The sequence below is a fragment of the Neoarius graeffei genome, chromosome 14 (assembly GCF_027579695.1).
Source record: "Neoarius graeffei isolate fNeoGra1 chromosome 14, fNeoGra1.pri, whole genome shotgun sequence".
Lineage (NCBI taxonomy): Eukaryota > Metazoa > Chordata > Actinopteri > Siluriformes > Ariidae > Neoarius > Neoarius graeffei.
In genome coordinates, this window is record NC_083582.1 from 70,096,407 (window position 1) to 70,112,803 (window position 16,397).

Sequence of the window (16,397 nt, forward strand, 5' to 3'; positions counted from 1 at the left end):
TGTTATACGGGCGTAAGCCGCGCGGCATTCTAGATGTGCTGCGGGAAAATTGGGAGGAGGGACCTTCACCAAGTAAAAATGAAATCCAATATGTTATTGACCTGCGCGCAAAACTCCACACACTCACGCACCTAACTCAGGAGAATTTGCGGCAGGCCCAAGAATGACAGACCCGCCTGTACAACAAGGGTACGCACCTTAGGGAGTTTGCACCGGGAGATAAAGTTCTCGTACTGTTGCCCACATTGAGCTCCAAATTGGTCGCCAAGTGGCAAGGACCCTTTGAGGTCACATGGCGAGTCGGGGACGTTGACTATGAGGTGAGGTGAACGGATAGGGGTGGGGCACTACAGATTTACCACCTCAACCTGCTCAAACTCTGGAACGAGGAGGTCCCCATGGCGTTGGTGTCGGTAGTTCCGGAGAAGGTGGAGCTGGGGCCGGAGGTCCAAAAAGGAACATTGGCATCGCGTATCTCTCCGGTCCCCTGTGGAGACCACCTCTCCCCGACCCAACTCGCGGAGGTTGCCCAGTTGCAGACAGAGTTTTCGGACGTGTTCTCGCCCCTGCCCGGCCGCACCAACCTCATAGAGCACCACATTGAGACGCCCCTGGGGGTGGTAGTGCGTAGCCGCCCTTACGGATTACCCGAGCACAAGAAAAAAGTGGTTCGGGAAGAACTCGAGGCCATGCTCGAAATGGGCATTGTCGAGGAGTCCCACAGTGACTGGAGCAGCCCAGTGGTCTTGGTACCCAAGGCCGACGGGTCGGTCCAGTTCTGTGTGGACTATAGAAAAGTCAACGCGGTGTCTAAATTCGATGCATACCCAATGCCTCATATTGATGAGTTGCTCGATCGGCTAGGCATGCCTCGTTTTTACACGACACTGGATTTAACAAAGGGTTATTGGCAGATCCCCTTGACTCCATTATCCCGGGAAAAAACGACCTTTTCTACACCGTTCGGCTTACACCAATTTGTCACACTTCCTTTTGGGCTGTTTGGGGCGCCCGCTACATTTCAGCGGCTGATGGACAGGGTCCTCCGCCCCCACGCCACCTGTGTGGCCGCCTACCTCGATGACATTATTATCTATAGCAATGACTGGCCGAGGCACCTTGAACATCTGAGGGCCGTCCTTAGGTCGCTGAGGCGAGCAGGTCTCACAGCCAACCCGAAGAAGTGTGCGATTGGGCGGGTGGAAGTACAGTATCTGGGCTTCCACTTGGGCAACGGGCAGGTGCATCCCCAAATTAACAAGACAGCAGCAATTGCGGCCTGCCCGAGGCCCAAGACCAAAAACGGGGTGAGACAGTTCCTGAGGCTGGCTGGCTATTATCGTAGGTTTATACCTAATTATTCGGACGTCACCAGCCCGCTGACTGATCTGACTAAAAAGGGGGCACCAGATCCGGTCCAGTGGACGGAGCAATGCCAGCGGGCTTTTTCTAAGGTAAAGGTTGCACTGTGTGGGGGGCCACTTTTACACTCCCCTGACTTTTCTCTCCCCTTTATGTTGCAGACGGATGCGTCGGACAGAGGGCTGGGGGCCGTTATGTCCCAGCAGGTGGAGGGGGAAGATCGCCCAGTCTTATACATTAGTCGCAAGCTGTCGGTGCGTGAGGGGCGCTCCAGCACCATTGAGAGAGTGCCTGGCGATCAAGTGGGCGGTCCTCGCCCTCCGGTACTACCTGCTGGGACGCCCTTTCACCCTCTGTTTGGACCACGCGCCCCTCCAGTGGCTCCACTGCATGAAGGATGCCAACGCGCGGATCACCCGTTGGTATCTGGCACCCCAACCCTTTAACTTCAAGGTGGTCCACAGGTCGGGGGCACAGATGGTCGTGGCGGACTTCCTCTCCCGTCAAGGGGGGGGGGGGGGTGGGAGTCGGCTGCAGGCCGGATGGCCGCCCGGCCTGAGTCGGGCGGTGGGGGTATGTGGCAGCGGGGGCGTGGTCAAGCATTGGTCTGTGACAGGAGGGCGGAGTCAGGGAAGGTAAGTGGCAGAATCACTACACCTGTCGTTAATTAATGTGTTTGTGTGTCTTCCCAGTGACCATGCCCTTTTTAAGGAGAGAGAGCGAGAGCAGAGAGAGCTCTCTCCTCAACCAGATGACTGATGTGTGTGCGTGTGTCTGGGTGTGTGCGAGAGAGTGCGTTTAGGCTGAAAAGCTGAATAAAGCCAGTTTTGTGAACTCAGTTCTGTCCTGCCGTCCTTCTGTGCTCCACCCACCTACATAAACTGTCATGGCATAAAGTTAAAGATGACTCATTCACTTTATATTTTAAGCAAAAACAATTTTTTATTTTTATCTTTTACATTTTCAAAATGACAAAAAAGGGAACGGGACCGAAGCAAAAGTTTGGGCCCCCTGCATGGTTAGTACCTAGTAACAACCCCTTTGGAAAGTATCACAGCTTGTAAACACTTTTTCTAGCCAGCTAATAATCTTTCAGTTCTTACCTGGGGGATTTTCACACACTTGTCCTTGCAAAAGGCTTCCAGTTCTACAAGTTTCTTGGGCTGTTTTGCATGCACTGCTCTTTTGAGATCTATCCACAGATTTTCAATGATGTTTAGGTCAGGGGACTGTGAGGGCCAGGGCAAAACCTTCAGCTTGTGCCTCTTGAGGTATTCCATTGTAGATTTTGAGGTGTGTTTTGGATCATCGTCTTATTGTAGGACCCATCCTCTTTTTAACTTCAACTTTTTTACAGATGGTGTGATGTTTGCTTCCAGAATTTGCTGGTATTTATTCGAATCTATGCTTCCCTCGACCAATGAAATGTGCCCTGTGCCACTGGCTGCAACACAACTCCAAAGCATGATTGATCTACACCCATGCTTCAGAGTTGGAGAGGTGTTCTTTTCCTGGAATTTGGCACCCTTTTTTCTCCCAGCATACCTTTGCACATTGTGGCCAAAAAGTTCTATTTTGATTTCATCAGTCCACAGAACTTGTTTCCAAAATGCATCAGACTTATTTAGATGTTCATTTGCAAACTTCAGATGCTGAATTTTGTGGCTAGGACGCAGGAACGGTTTTCTTCTGATGACTCTCTCATGAAGGTCATATTTGTTCAGGTGTCGCTGTATAGTAGAACAGTGCACCACCACTCCAGGGTCTGCTAAATCTTTCTGAAGGTCTTTTGCAGTCAAACAGGGGTTTTTATTTGCCTTTCTAGCAATCCAACAAGCAGTTCTTTCAGAAAGTTTTCTTCATCTTCCAGACCTCACCTTGATCTCCACTGTTTCTGTTAACTGTCATTTCTTAATAACGTTACAATCTGAGGAAACAGCTACCTGAAAACACTTTGCTATGTTCTTGTAGCCTTCTCCTGCTTTGTGAGCATCAATTATTTTATTATTCAGAATGCGAGGGAGTTGCTTAGAGGAGCCCATGGCTGTTGATTTTAGGGACAAGTTTGAGGAGTCAGAGAATTTATACAGCTTTGAAATCTGCATCATCTGACCTTTCCTAGAGAAGAAGTTGAACAAGCCACAGCTCAATAAGCTAATTAAGGTCTGGAACCTTGGTAAAAGTTACCTGAGAACTCAAATGTATTGGGGTGCCCAAACTTTCGCATGGTGTTCCTTTTCTTTTTTCACTCTCCAATTGTACAAAACAAAAATAATACACAAATCTTGCAGAAAATGCTGAAAAGAAATGTGTCACCTTTACCTTTATGCTTTTTGGTGATCAGTTCATCTTCTGCTCACTTAACTATTCACAGTAACAGACATTTTCAGGAAGGGTGCCCAAACTTTTGCATGCCACTGTAAACAGCTTTGCTAAGACTTTCTCTAATTTGTCTAATGTCTGTCTCATTCAAAGACCTTTTGGTTGTAGTCTTTAGAAGAACTTTATTTATCACATGTACACTTAAGCACGGGGGCGGCACGGTGGTGTAGTGGTTAGCACTGTCGCCTCACAGCAAGAAGGTCCTGGGTTCGAACCCCGGGTCCGGCGAGGGCCTTTCTGTGTGGAGTTTGCATGTTCTCCCCGTGTCCGCGTGGGTTTCCTCCGGGTGCTCCGGTTTCCCCCACAGTCCAAAGACATGCAGGTTAGGTTAACTGGTGACTCTAAATTGACCGTAGGTGTGAATGTGAGTGTGAATGGTTGTCTGTGTCTATGTGTCAGCCCTTCGCCCGTAGTCAGCTGGGATAGGCTCCAGCTTGCCTGCGACCCTGTAGAAGGATAAAGCGGCTAGAGATAATGAGATGAGATGAGACACTTAAGCACAGTGAAATTCCTCTCTGCATTTAACCCATCTGAAGCAGTGAACACACACACACACACACACACCCAGAGCAGTGGGCCACCATGCTACAGCACCCAGTTGGGGGTTTGGTGCCTTGCTAAAGGGCATTTAGCCCAAGGCCACCCTATGCTAACCGAACCACGTCTTTGAACTGTGAGGGAAACTGGAGCACCCGGAGGAAACCCAGCAGAGATGGGGAGAACATGCAAACTCCACACAGAAAGGCCCCTGTTGGCTGCTGGGCTCAAACCCAGAACCTTCTTGTTGTGAGGCGACAGTGCTAACCACTACACCACTGTGCCGCCCGTCTTGCGTTATATACGTAGTTGCACCTTTCTAAAATATGTTGACAAAATTTAAATATCTACGCTGCCATTACAAATGAATATTTAGTAAAGATGATTTTTTTTTCAGTTCTGTAGATGCAGTGGACAAAGATTAGGTTTAAAACACTGGGGTTCAAAAGACCACAATACAATGATGAATATTTTAACAGTGACGCTAACCAGGTGAAACTGCTGCAATTAAATTTAGTAGTGCACCAGCAGAGGCATAATTTGTAGCAAGATGAGTAGGCTGAAACATCAGTGCCAGTGCATATCTCAATGGTTTATCTTGACTGGACCATTAACTCAGTGATTTCTAGTTGTATTACCTAACCTTTCCCCATGAAATAAACTAATACTAAATACAATATAAGATGAATTTGGTAAAAAAAAAAAGAAATAAAAAAAAGAAAAGGAGTCTTCTGGTACTAGAAGATCAAATTCTCTAGGGATCGCTGAGCTAACAGAACAGAGTGAGAGATTCCCGCTCTTCAGCTGTTACAGTGACCGTCTCAGCACAGTGGTTCAGTGAGGATGATTCGGACTTTAAATTTGGCTCAATACACCAGCTTAGAGACTGAAATTTAAATACAGTACATCCCACCAGCCTTTCTGCTTGACGTTGATTAGGCAAAGCAGGGTCGTGCTGGGATTCCGAATGGAGTCTCTTGTAATACTTGAGCAAATAATAAAGATGAGTTTTGGCTTCAAACTTAATTAAATTACCCTTGAGCTCCCCTGACACTAAGGCAGTTACTATAGCAACAGCAAAAGCTCCCTTTAGTTTGGGAAACGTTGGGATAGAAAATATTGAGTGAGCTGATTATAAGCTCATGACTGTGGATGCGAGGAGTGGAAATAAGTCCTTTGTCATTATAAAGCATAAACTCAAGGTTTTCAGGTGTTAATCTTATTTCCCTTTGCCAGGTTGATGATAAAACAAAGGCCACTCTAGCAGAAAGAGATCAGGGCACAGCACTTGATCAGGGCACCAGAGTGCAGGACATGTCTCTTGATGGATTTCTGTGGCAAACCCCAATGCACAGGAGAAGAAGCATTCCCCAGATGTCTCTCCTCACAGCACCCCCTGTAGGTGGCAGAACATCTCCCAAACACAGCAGCTCTATATCCTCCATCACAATCACCTCCAGGAAGGCCGTCCGTTCCTCAAGCCTGCCTGATACCAGCATATCTAACCATGAGAGAGGCATGGAACCCAGCCCTATGGCCATAAACAACTGCATCATTGACCCAGGTTGTGCAAACACTCCATACTTGACAGAGATCATTCCAAGGAGGAAAGCCCTTGTGGTCAAAATTACTGAGCAAAGAGTAGATACTAGTAGATTTCTGCAGCCAAGTGATAAAACTGGCCCATCATATAGTTTCCCTTCAAGTGGGAATACTGGAGAAAACTATTTCTTACACTTGTCCACTCGAAGGAGCTCTGATCTTGCAGCTTCTAATCTCTCCAGCATGAAGAATCACCCCTTACTAGCTTCCTTAAGCATGACTGGTAGAAATAACCATATACCAGAAATGTCTAAAATGACCAACATAGAAACCCACTCTCAAGTCCCTTCTTGCCTAGTCACCCAAGAGCGGGTGGTGCTTCGGAGGAAAGCCATCAGTATCAAGGTGCAGGAGCAAAGGGATACCTTCAGCAGAGAGGATGAGGACCATAGAAGGAAAATGGCCTACAGGCACAGCTTCAGTGGCCTCAGAGTCACTGACATGAATCCACCATTAGACAATGAATGCATGCTTTCTGAATCCGAGATGCAAGCTGTGAGTAGCAAGACCAAACTATACAAATCCACAATGTCCCTCCAGCTGACATCCTCCAATGGACCTCGTCTGGATGATGCACACACTTCAAGAGGTTCCCAACCTCGGAGGCCTGCTAGTTGTTATGCTACTCTGTTTAGCCCTGTTGAGTCAAGTGCTGATGGGTCACAAGATGCTGCAATTCACAGCACCACTTCTGTGCTTCCCCACAAGACAAATACTGACCCTGCCAGCAGCTCAAACATGTGCTGGAGCACTGGAGGAGGAGCAGGGAGCCATGACAAGATTTATCCAAAGACAGAGATCTCTGCTTTGGATAAAAGGCAGAGCAAGAGGGAATCTGCTCTCCTGAGGAACCAGCCTTTAACTCTCATCAAAGTTCCAGGTAGGAAACCTCACAGTGTGTTCAGATGAATGCATCCAAATTCATGCATACTTTATGGACTGTGTGGCTGTGATCAGTTGTGACAGTAAACTGCTGAGAGCAAAGCTTAGGATATGAAAGTGTAATTCTGGGTACACACATTTAGGATGTCCAAAGCTCATGTTAGTTTTGATGCATAATTGATCACAGCGAGTCAGGGAATCAGGATGAGAGTGCGAGTTTAATTGAAGCTACAGTACACACAGCAGATAGTGGATTGCAAACTTCTTTACAGCGGTGTCCTGAAGCAGATCATTATCACACCTGATTTCTCTCACTCTTCCTCTTCTCTTTCTATTCAATGCTCTTTTTTTCTCCAGTTTTCATTTTCCCACGTACTGCTCTGCATGCATATTATATTGCGACCCTGCTTCTGGCTACATTGCAATCATTTATTGGGAATTTAGCAACGGGAAAGCTGTAGGCAGCAAATTCCACAGTCGCCAAATGAATGTGCACACACACACACACACACACACACACACACACACACACACACACACACACAAATACTGCATATTCTTATACTTTACATTTATCAGATACCCTATATACATCAGTATGTCAGTGTGTATCAGTATTCTGGACACATACTCTTTGGTGCATGGATTCTTTCCCAGAAACCTCAACTCATGAGACCCACGATGCTATAGTGGCCCAAAATGCAGCTGCCATTATATCCAACATAAAGCTGCAGAGTGAGCAGAAGAAGAGAACCCAGACCAAGGACAACACCAACAGAGAAAGAGACTCAACATCCCTGAGCAGAACTGCAGGTAAGTATTTGTCTTAAATATAAAGGGAAAATTACTGAGGATTAAAACACAGCAGGGTATACTGTTAGAGGAAAACAATACCATCAGTGACAGCGTAGCTCACTCTGGCCCCGTCTAGTCCAGAAGGAACAATCTAAAGTGGGTCACCTTGTGCAAAAAATGTTGCAAGCTATATACACTACAAGCTATATATAGCAGCTATATCCACCCTAGGAATACCTACCTGTTTGCCAGAAAGAATCCAAAATGGCAAAGAATTGACTGAGAAGAAGCGATTTTTGTTGAACTGCTCATTAAGGCTTAATTAGTCCACAACTTCATTAATAATTGTAATTAAGCAAATCTGGGTAGAAGTTATATGCACCCTAGGTACCCCTACCTTCATGCCAGAAAAAATCAAAATCGGTGAAGAATTGAGGGGGAAGAAGCAATTTGTGTGGAAAATGCTCGCTAGGGCTTAATTACTCCATATCTTCATTATTAATTGCAATTATGCAAATTTGGGTAGAAGCCATATGCACCCCAGGCAGACCTACCTTCCTGCCAAAAAGAATAAAAATTGGTGAAGAATTGAGAGAGAAGAAGCGATTTTTGTGAAATGTGGACAACAGCAGACGGACAACGGATGACAGATGACGGACGGATGATGGACAACACATGATGGCATAAGTTTATCGCCTGTCGGCCAGATGAGCTAATGATCAAAGACTCTGTGCTGTGATCTAGCCCAAAGCAAAGTAGACTCACTGTAGCCACTTGCTGTTAAGTTCCTGTTGTCACTCACATTATGAATCCACCAACCTCCCTTTTTTCCCACTCTTTGGAAATCCATCCATCCATTATCTGTAGCCGCTTATCCTACAGGGTCACAGGCAAGCTGGAGCCTATCCCAGCTGACTATGGGTGAGAGGCGGGGTACACCCTGGACAAGTCACCAGATCATCATGGGGCTGACACACAGAGACAAACCACCATTCACACTCTCATTCACACCTACGGTCAATTTAGAGTCACCAGTTAACCTAACCTGCATGTCTTTGGACTGTGGGAGAAACCAGAGCACCTGGAGGAAACCCACACAGACACGGGGAGAACATGCAAAATCCACACAGAAAGGCCCTCGTTGGCCATTGGGCTCGAACCCAGGACCTTCTTGCTGTGAGGCGACAGTGCTAACCACTACACCACTATGCTGACCCTCTTTGGAAATTACTGTAATAAGGCAAAAAAAAAAATTGTAATCTTGTTACAGAGAAATCGTGAAATACACCACACTACTAATGCCTATTTGAAGACTTTCCCATATAACTGGAGAAATACTCAAAGGAAAAGCTTTACCTCTAACTGAACAAAATTTTGCCTCATAGCAAACCTCAACATAACAGCAATTACACACATTTTTAAAAATATATTTACACTTAATCTGTACGTCTATGTGAATTAGTGGTTACTACTGAAGTAGCAACAAATTTTAATAAGCACATTAATATAAACTTGTATTTGCCTTGCATCTGAACTACTGTCAGAGCTACTGTTATAAAAAATTAATCAACACCTTCAGAGAGAATGAAGAAGAAACCTTGAGAGAAACTCAAGGCATGTTTCAATATTTACAATCCTGAATAACTGAATGAATAATTCAGCTATTATTTTTGTTTGGGGCAGCCATGGCCTAAAGGTTAGAGAAGCAGCCAAGGGCCCAAATGGTCACAGGTTTGATTCCCTGGATCTGCTGGAAAAATCCATGGCTGAAGTGCCCTTGAGCAAGGCACGTAACCCCCAACTACTCCCCAGGCACTGAGCGTACCGTATGTGTGTGCACGCGTGTGCGTGCGCTTGCTCATTGTATGTCACTCTGGACAAAAGCGTCTGCTAAATACCTATAATGTAATGTAATGGTTGTACTTGCCTGTGACATTTTCTAACAAATGTAGTTGGTGGTTCTATTTCTCACAATCGTCTCAACTAAAGGGCATGTGAATCTTTCTGGCAAAAATGATGAATATTACACCTTTTTTATACGTATCTGTATTTATATCAGTTAGAACACATTATCTGTTCATGAATAATGTATTCATATTTGGTTACATCCTTAGCCTACAGCAAGGATCTTCAAACATGGCTCTCAAATCCATGCCTTATCTTGGATTTTGTAGTCACGGGTACTTAACATGTTAATGTAACTATTTGGCTGCGTTGTCACCACACATGACTCCGAGGTAAAGGAGGGTGAAAAAATCTGTCAGACTTGATCTTCAGAACTATTGTAACCCTGCTCTAAAGTTTACAATATACATACACAGATCAGCAATAACATTAAGCCCACCTGCCTAATATTGTGTAGGTCCTCCTTGTGCCACTGAAACAGCTCTGACCCATTGAGGCATGGATTCCACAAGACCTCTGAAGGTTTGCTGTGGTATCTGGCACCAAGACTTTAGCAACAGGTCCTTTAAGTCCTGTAAGTTGTGAGATGGATTATCCATGGATTGGACTTGTTTGTCCAGCACATCTCACAGATGCTTGAGTGGATTGAAATCTGGGGAACTTAGAAGCCAAGTCAACACCTTGAACTCTTGGTCATGTTCCTCAAACTATTATCTGAACAAATTTTCCAATGTGGCAGGGTGCATTAGGGGTGGCATGGCGGTGCTTTGGTTAGCACTGTTGCTTCACAGCAAGAAGGTTCCAGGTTTGAACCTCACAGCTGACAAGGGGACTTTTTGTGGGGAGTTTGCATGTTCTCCTTGTGTAGGTTTCCTCTGGGTGCTCTGGTTTCCCCCCTCAGTCCAAACACATGCAGCCAGGTTAACTGGCTACTATAAATTGTCCATTGATCAAGCTTGGAGAGAGATGGGCTCTGCCAAGTTTAAATGCCCTCAAATATGGTTAAAATGTCATCAGTGATGCCCTTGCTGGTGATGAGGAAGAGAAGAAGAAGGGTGCATGTGGTATTGGACCAGGTGGGTGGAGCACAGAAGCACGGCAGGCCACAACTGAGTTCTCAATTAACTATTTATTTTTAACAATATTTGTGGCTTTTCAGCTCATTCACTCATTTCCCAGCCACGCGCGCACACACACACACACACACACACACACACACACACACAAGTGTTCTGGTTGGGGAGAGCTCCCTTTCTCTGCTCTCCTCTCCTTTTAAAGGGCGCGGTCACTGGGGAAGACACATAAACACAGGTTAATCCCCATCAAGTGCAATGATTCCACCACTTACCTTCCCTGACTCTGCCCTCCATTCACAGATCAACGCTTGGCCACACCCCCGCTGCCACATACCCCCCACCGCCCGACTCAGGCAGGGGAGCCGTCTGGCCTGTAGCCGACTCCCCCCCCCCCCCCCCCCCCTTGACGGGAGAAGAAATCCACCATGACCATCTGCGCCCCCGGCCTGTGGACCACCTTGAACTTAAATGGCTGGAGTGCCAGATACCAACGGGTGATCCGTGCGTTGGCATCCTTCATGCGGTGGAGCCACTGCAGGGGCACGTGGTCCGAGCAGAGGGTGAAAGGGCACCCCAGCAGGTAGTAGTGGAGGGCGAGGACCGCCCATTTGATGGCGAGGCACTCCTTTTCGATCGTGCTGTACCTGCCCTCGCAGACCAACAGCTTCCGGCTGATGTACAGCACTGGGTGGTCCTTCCCCCCCCACCTCCTGGGATAGAACAGCCCCCAGCCCTCTGTCCAATGCGTCTGTCTGCAAAATAAAGGGGAGAGAAAAGTCAGGGGAGTGTAACAGTGGCCCCCCACACAGTGCAGCCTTTACCACCAAGAAAGCCCGCTGGAATTGCTCCGTCCACTGGACCGGATCTGGTGCTCCCTTTTTAGTAAGGTCAGCGGGCTGGTGACGTCCGAATAATTAGGTATAAACCTACGATAGTAGCCAGCCAGCCCCAGGAACTGTCTCGCCCCCTTTTTGGTCTTGGGCCTCGGGCAGGCCGCAATCGCTGCTGTCTTATTAATTTGGGGATGCACCTGCCCGTTGCCCAAGTGGAAACCCAGATACTAAACTTCCACCCGCCCAATCGCACACTTCTTCGGGTTGGCTGTGAGACCCGCTCGCCTCAGCGACCTAAGGACGGCCCTCAGGTGTTGTAGGTGCCGCGGCCAGTCATTACTATAAATAATGATGTCGTCGAGGTATGCGGCTGCATAGGTGGCATGGGGGCGGAGGACCCTATCCATAAGCCGCTGGAACGTAGCAGGCGCCCCAAACAGCCGAAAAGGAAGTGTGACAAACTGGTGTAAGCCAAATGGTGTGGAAAAGGCCGTTTTCTCTCGGGATAGCGGAGTCAAGGGGATCTGCCAATATCCCTTTGTCAAATCCAGTGTCAAATAAAAATGAGCCGTGCCTAGTCGATCGAGGAACTCGTCAATACGCGGCATTGGGTACGCGTCAAACTTAGACACCGCGTTGACTTTCCTATAGTCCACGCAGAACCAGACCGACCCGTCGGACTTGGAAACCAAGACCACCGGGCTGCTCCAGTCGCTGTGGGACTCCTCGACGATGCCCATTTCGAGCATGGCCTCAAGCTCTTCCCGAACCACTTTTTTTTGTGTTCAGGCAGTCTGTAAGGGTGGCTGCGCACTACTACCCCTGGGGGCGTCTCAATGTGGTGTTCTATGAGGTGGGTGCGGCCGGGCAGCAGTGAGAACACATCAGAAAATTCTGTTTGCAACTGGGCAACCTCCGTGAGCTGGGTCGGGGAGAGGTGATCTCCACAGGGGACCGGAGCGGTGGGCGATGTCAATTTCCCTTTTTGAACCTCCGGCCCCAGCTCCGCCTTCTCCGGAACCACTGACACCAACGCCACAGGGACCTCCTCGTTCCAAAGTTTTAGTAGGTTGAGGTGGTATATCTGTAATGCCCCACCCCTGTCCGTTCGCCTCACCTCATAGTCGACGTCCCCAACTTGCCGTGTGACCTCAAAGGGTCCTTGCCACCTGGCGATCAATTTAGAGCTCGACGTGGGCAACAACATGAGTACTTTATCTCCCGGTGTGAATTCCCTAAGGCGCGTGCCCCTGTCGTACAGACGGACTTGATGTTCTTGGGCCTGCCGCAATTTCTCCAGGGTTAGGTGTGTGAGTGTGTGGAGTTTGGCGCGCAAGTCAATAATGTATTGAATTTTGTTTTTACTGGTTGAAGGTCCCTCCTCCCAATTTTACTGTAGGACATCCAGAATGCCATGCGGCTTATGCCCGTATAGTAATTCGAATGGGGAGAACCCCATGGAGGCTTGTGGGACCTCTCGCACTGCGAATAACAGGGGCTCGAGCCATTTATCCCAGTTGCGTGCATCCTCGCTTACGAATTTTCTAATTATGTTTTTGAGGGTGCGATTAAACCATTCGACTAAGCCATCTGTTTGTGGGTGATAAACACTGGTGCGGATAGGCTTACTTCCCAGTAACCCATACAGTTTGCGCAGTGTACGTGACATAAACGTAGTGCCTTGATCAGTCAGAATCTCTTTGGGGATTCCGACCCGGGAGATGACGCGGAAGAGTGCTTCAGCAATACTACGTGCTGAGATATTGCGAAGAGGCACTGCTTCCGGATATCACGTTGCACAGTCTACCAGAACTAAAATAAAGCAATATCCTTGTGTTGACCGATCTAATGGCCTGACGAGATCCATCCCAATTCTTTCGAATGGGGTCTCGATTAATGGCAGAGGGCGCAAAGGCGCTTTTGGGATGGCCGCAGGATTTACTAACTGGCATTCGCGGCATGCCGTACACCACCTACGGACATCGCCACGAATCCCTGGCCAATAGAACTGGGCCATTATTTGGGCTAGTGTCTTATCCTGCCCTAAGTGTCCAGCCATGGGATTAAAGTGAGCCGCCTGGAATATAAATTCCTGGCGGGTCTTTGGGATTAAAAGTTGGGTTGTTTGTTCCTTAGTCTGAGTGTCCTGCGTCACTCGGTATAATCTATCCTTAATAATAGAAAAATAGGGGAAGGACGGGGTGGCGTTTGGCTGGAGCGTTTGACCATCAATTACTCTCACTTGGTCAAATCCATGCCGCAGAGTCTCGTCTCGCAACTGCTCTAATGGGAAATCTGCAAGGGAATCCCCGAGAGAGGGAGGAGGAGCCTGCTGCTCCTCACTCTGACGCGGTGATGACGTAGACGGCTCTGTGACAGCTGCTCCCGCCAATGCCACTCTGGGACCTCCCCCCACTGAACTATGGCAGGCCCCACTCTTCACTAAGTGTGTCATTAATTCCTGAAATCCCGGCCAATCAGTCCCCAAAATTATCGAGTGGGTAAGGCGAGGATTAACCGCCACCTGTACTCTAAATTTCTCCCCTCAAAGCAGAATGTGGACCGACACTAAAGGGTAGTTGTGAACATCCCCGTGCACACACAATACCTTCACCAACTGTGCTCTTCCCAATGCCTCATCTTGCACCAGGCTTTGGTGGATTGAGGTCTGATTACAGCCGGAGTCCACCAAAGCCTGATACGTATCCCCTTGGATACTCACCGCTATGCGATATGCTCTCGCCCGATCGAGGGCGATCTCTGGCGCGTCAAGGATCCAGACCACCGCGCCCACCTCTATCACCGAGCACTGATGCTGGAGATGCCCCGGTTCCCCGCAGCGCCAGCATACCGGCCCAGGCTCTCTCTCTGCACCGGTGTTCCGGAGATCACTCACCTGAGGGGGGGAAGACACAGACACGGAAGTAGGAAATGGTAGGACACCACGGGTGCAGCGGGCCAGCTGGGGTGGAGCCGGCCCCCACCTCCGTGGTGGGGGAATGGGGCAAGGGTGAGGAACAGAAGGTGGGAGAGAGAGGAGAGGGGAGAAGGGAAGACACGCTGTCCTGCCGTCGGAACAGCCGCCATATGGTCCTCCGCCAGCTCAATGGCCTGATCCAGTGTTGCCGGGTGATGGCACTGGACCCACTCCGTGGTTCCTTCCGGAAGTCGGGCGACGAATTGCTCCAGCGCCACCAGATCGATGATTCCCTTGGTGTCACAGTTGTCGGCCCTCAGCCACCTCCGGCAGGTGTCCCGGAGTTGCTGGCCAAACGCGAACGGCCGGCCGACCTCCTCCAGGCGCAGCATGCAGAAGCGCTGCCGCTGCTGCTTCAGGGTGCGACCACCCGCTGGAGGACAGCCCTGTGGAGGTCTGTGTAGACCAGCCAGCTGTCAGCAGGGAGCTGTAGTGCAGCCAGCTGCGGCTCGCCTGTTAGCAGGGGGAAGGAGGCGCTCCGCGCGCTGTTCCACCGGCCAACCCTGCGCCTCGGCTGCCTGCTCGAAAAGAGCGAGGAAGGCTTCGGGGTCATCCTGCGGACTCATCTTCATTAGGGTGAGGTGGGGAGGGTCCGCGGTGGTGGTGATCGCCCGCTGACATGAGCAGGTGCTGGAACGCCTGGCGATCTTCCTGTTGCACCAGCACCAGGGCTTCGAAGCGTTGTTCTTGCTCCTTCCGGAGGGCGATCAGCACCTGGTGCTGGCTCTGTTGGGCCATGGCAAGGGCATGGACCAGGTCCTGGAAGGGGGAGGACTCCATGTGGCTGTTCCCTTCTGCACGTTCCCGAGTTTCGGCACCACTGTGGTACTGGACCAGGTGGGTGGAGCACAGAAGCACGGCAGGCCAGAGCTGAGTTCTCAATGAGCTATTTATTTTTAACAATATGTGTGGCTTTTCAGCTCATTCACTCATTTCCCAGCCATGCACACACACACAAGTGTTCTGGTTGGGGAGAGCTCCCTTTCTCTGCTCTCCTCTCCTTTTAAAGGGCGTGGTCACTGGGGAAGACACACAAACACAGGTTAATCCCCATCAGGTGCAATGATTCCACCACTTACCTTCCCTGACTCTGCCCTCCATTCACAGATCAATGCTTGGCCACACCCCCGCTGCCACAGTGCATTATCCTGCTAAAAGAGGCCACTGCCTTTAGGGAATACCTAAACAGGGTGTACTTGGTCTGCAACAGTGTTTAAGTAGGTGGTACATATCAAAGTGACATTCACATGAATGCCAGGTTTCCCAGCAGAACATTGCTCAGGGCATCACACTGCCTCCTCTGTCTTGCTTTCTTCCCATAGTGCATCCTGGGGCCATCTGTTCTGCAGGTAAGTGGTGCACATGCGCTCAGCCATCCACATGATGTAAAGAAAATGTGATTCATCAGACCAGGTCACCTTTTTCCACTGTTGTATGGGTCAGTTCAGATCTGCTTCTTGTAGGTGCTTTCGGCAGTGGACAGGGGTCAGCATGGGGACTCTGACTGGTCTACAGCTATGCAGCCCCATGCACAGCAAGCTGTGATGCACTGTATGTCTTGACACCTTTCTATCATAGATAGCACAAACTTTTTCAGCAAATTGTGATACAGTAACTCTTTTGTGGGATTGAACTAAACGGGCTAGCCTTCACTCCCAATGCCCATGAATGAGCCTTGGGCACCCATGACCCTGTCGCCAGGTCACCCGTTGTCCTTCCTTGGACCACTTTTAGTAGGTACTAACCATTGCATACCTGGAACACCCCACAAGATCTGCTATTTTGTAGATGCTCTGAATCTAGCCATCACAATTTGGCCCTTGTCAAAATCACTCAGATCCTTACGCTTGGCCATTTTTCCTGCTTCCAACACATCAACTTTGAGAACTGATTGTTCACTTGCTGCCTAATATATCCCACTCCTTGACAGGTGCCACTGTAACAAGATAATTAGAAGAAGAAACCTATTTGTCACATGCACACTTCAAGCACAGTGAAATTTATCCTCTGCATTTAACCCAACTGAAGCAGTGAACACACACACCC

At 48.8% G+C, this 16,397-nt stretch overlaps 2 protein-coding genes across 2 annotated transcripts in view; both read left to right on the forward strand.

Annotated features, from left to right (window-relative positions):
* The window catches only part of c14h10orf90 (chromosome 14 C10orf90 homolog), a 50,086-nt gene extending 43,484 nt beyond the window's left edge, over window positions 1-6,602 (forward strand). The window contains exons 5-6 of the mRNA XM_060938882.1: window positions 5,518-6,472; window positions 6,592-6,602. Of these exons, the coding sequence (XP_060794865.1) occupies window positions 5,518-6,472; window positions 6,592-6,602 (966 nt within the window). The remainder of the gene's footprint in view (window positions 1-5,517; window positions 6,473-6,591) is intronic.
* LOC132897833 (uncharacterized) overlaps window positions 6,562-16,397 on the forward strand; it is a 38,264-nt gene continuing 28,428 nt past the window's right edge. Inside the window, exons 1-2 of the mRNA XM_060939072.1 lie at window positions 6,562-6,763; window positions 7,423-7,578. Coding sequence (XP_060795055.1) covers window positions 6,622-6,763; window positions 7,423-7,578 — 298 coding nt within the window. The 5' untranslated portion in view covers window positions 6,562-6,621. The remainder of the gene's footprint in view (window positions 6,764-7,422; window positions 7,579-16,397) is intronic.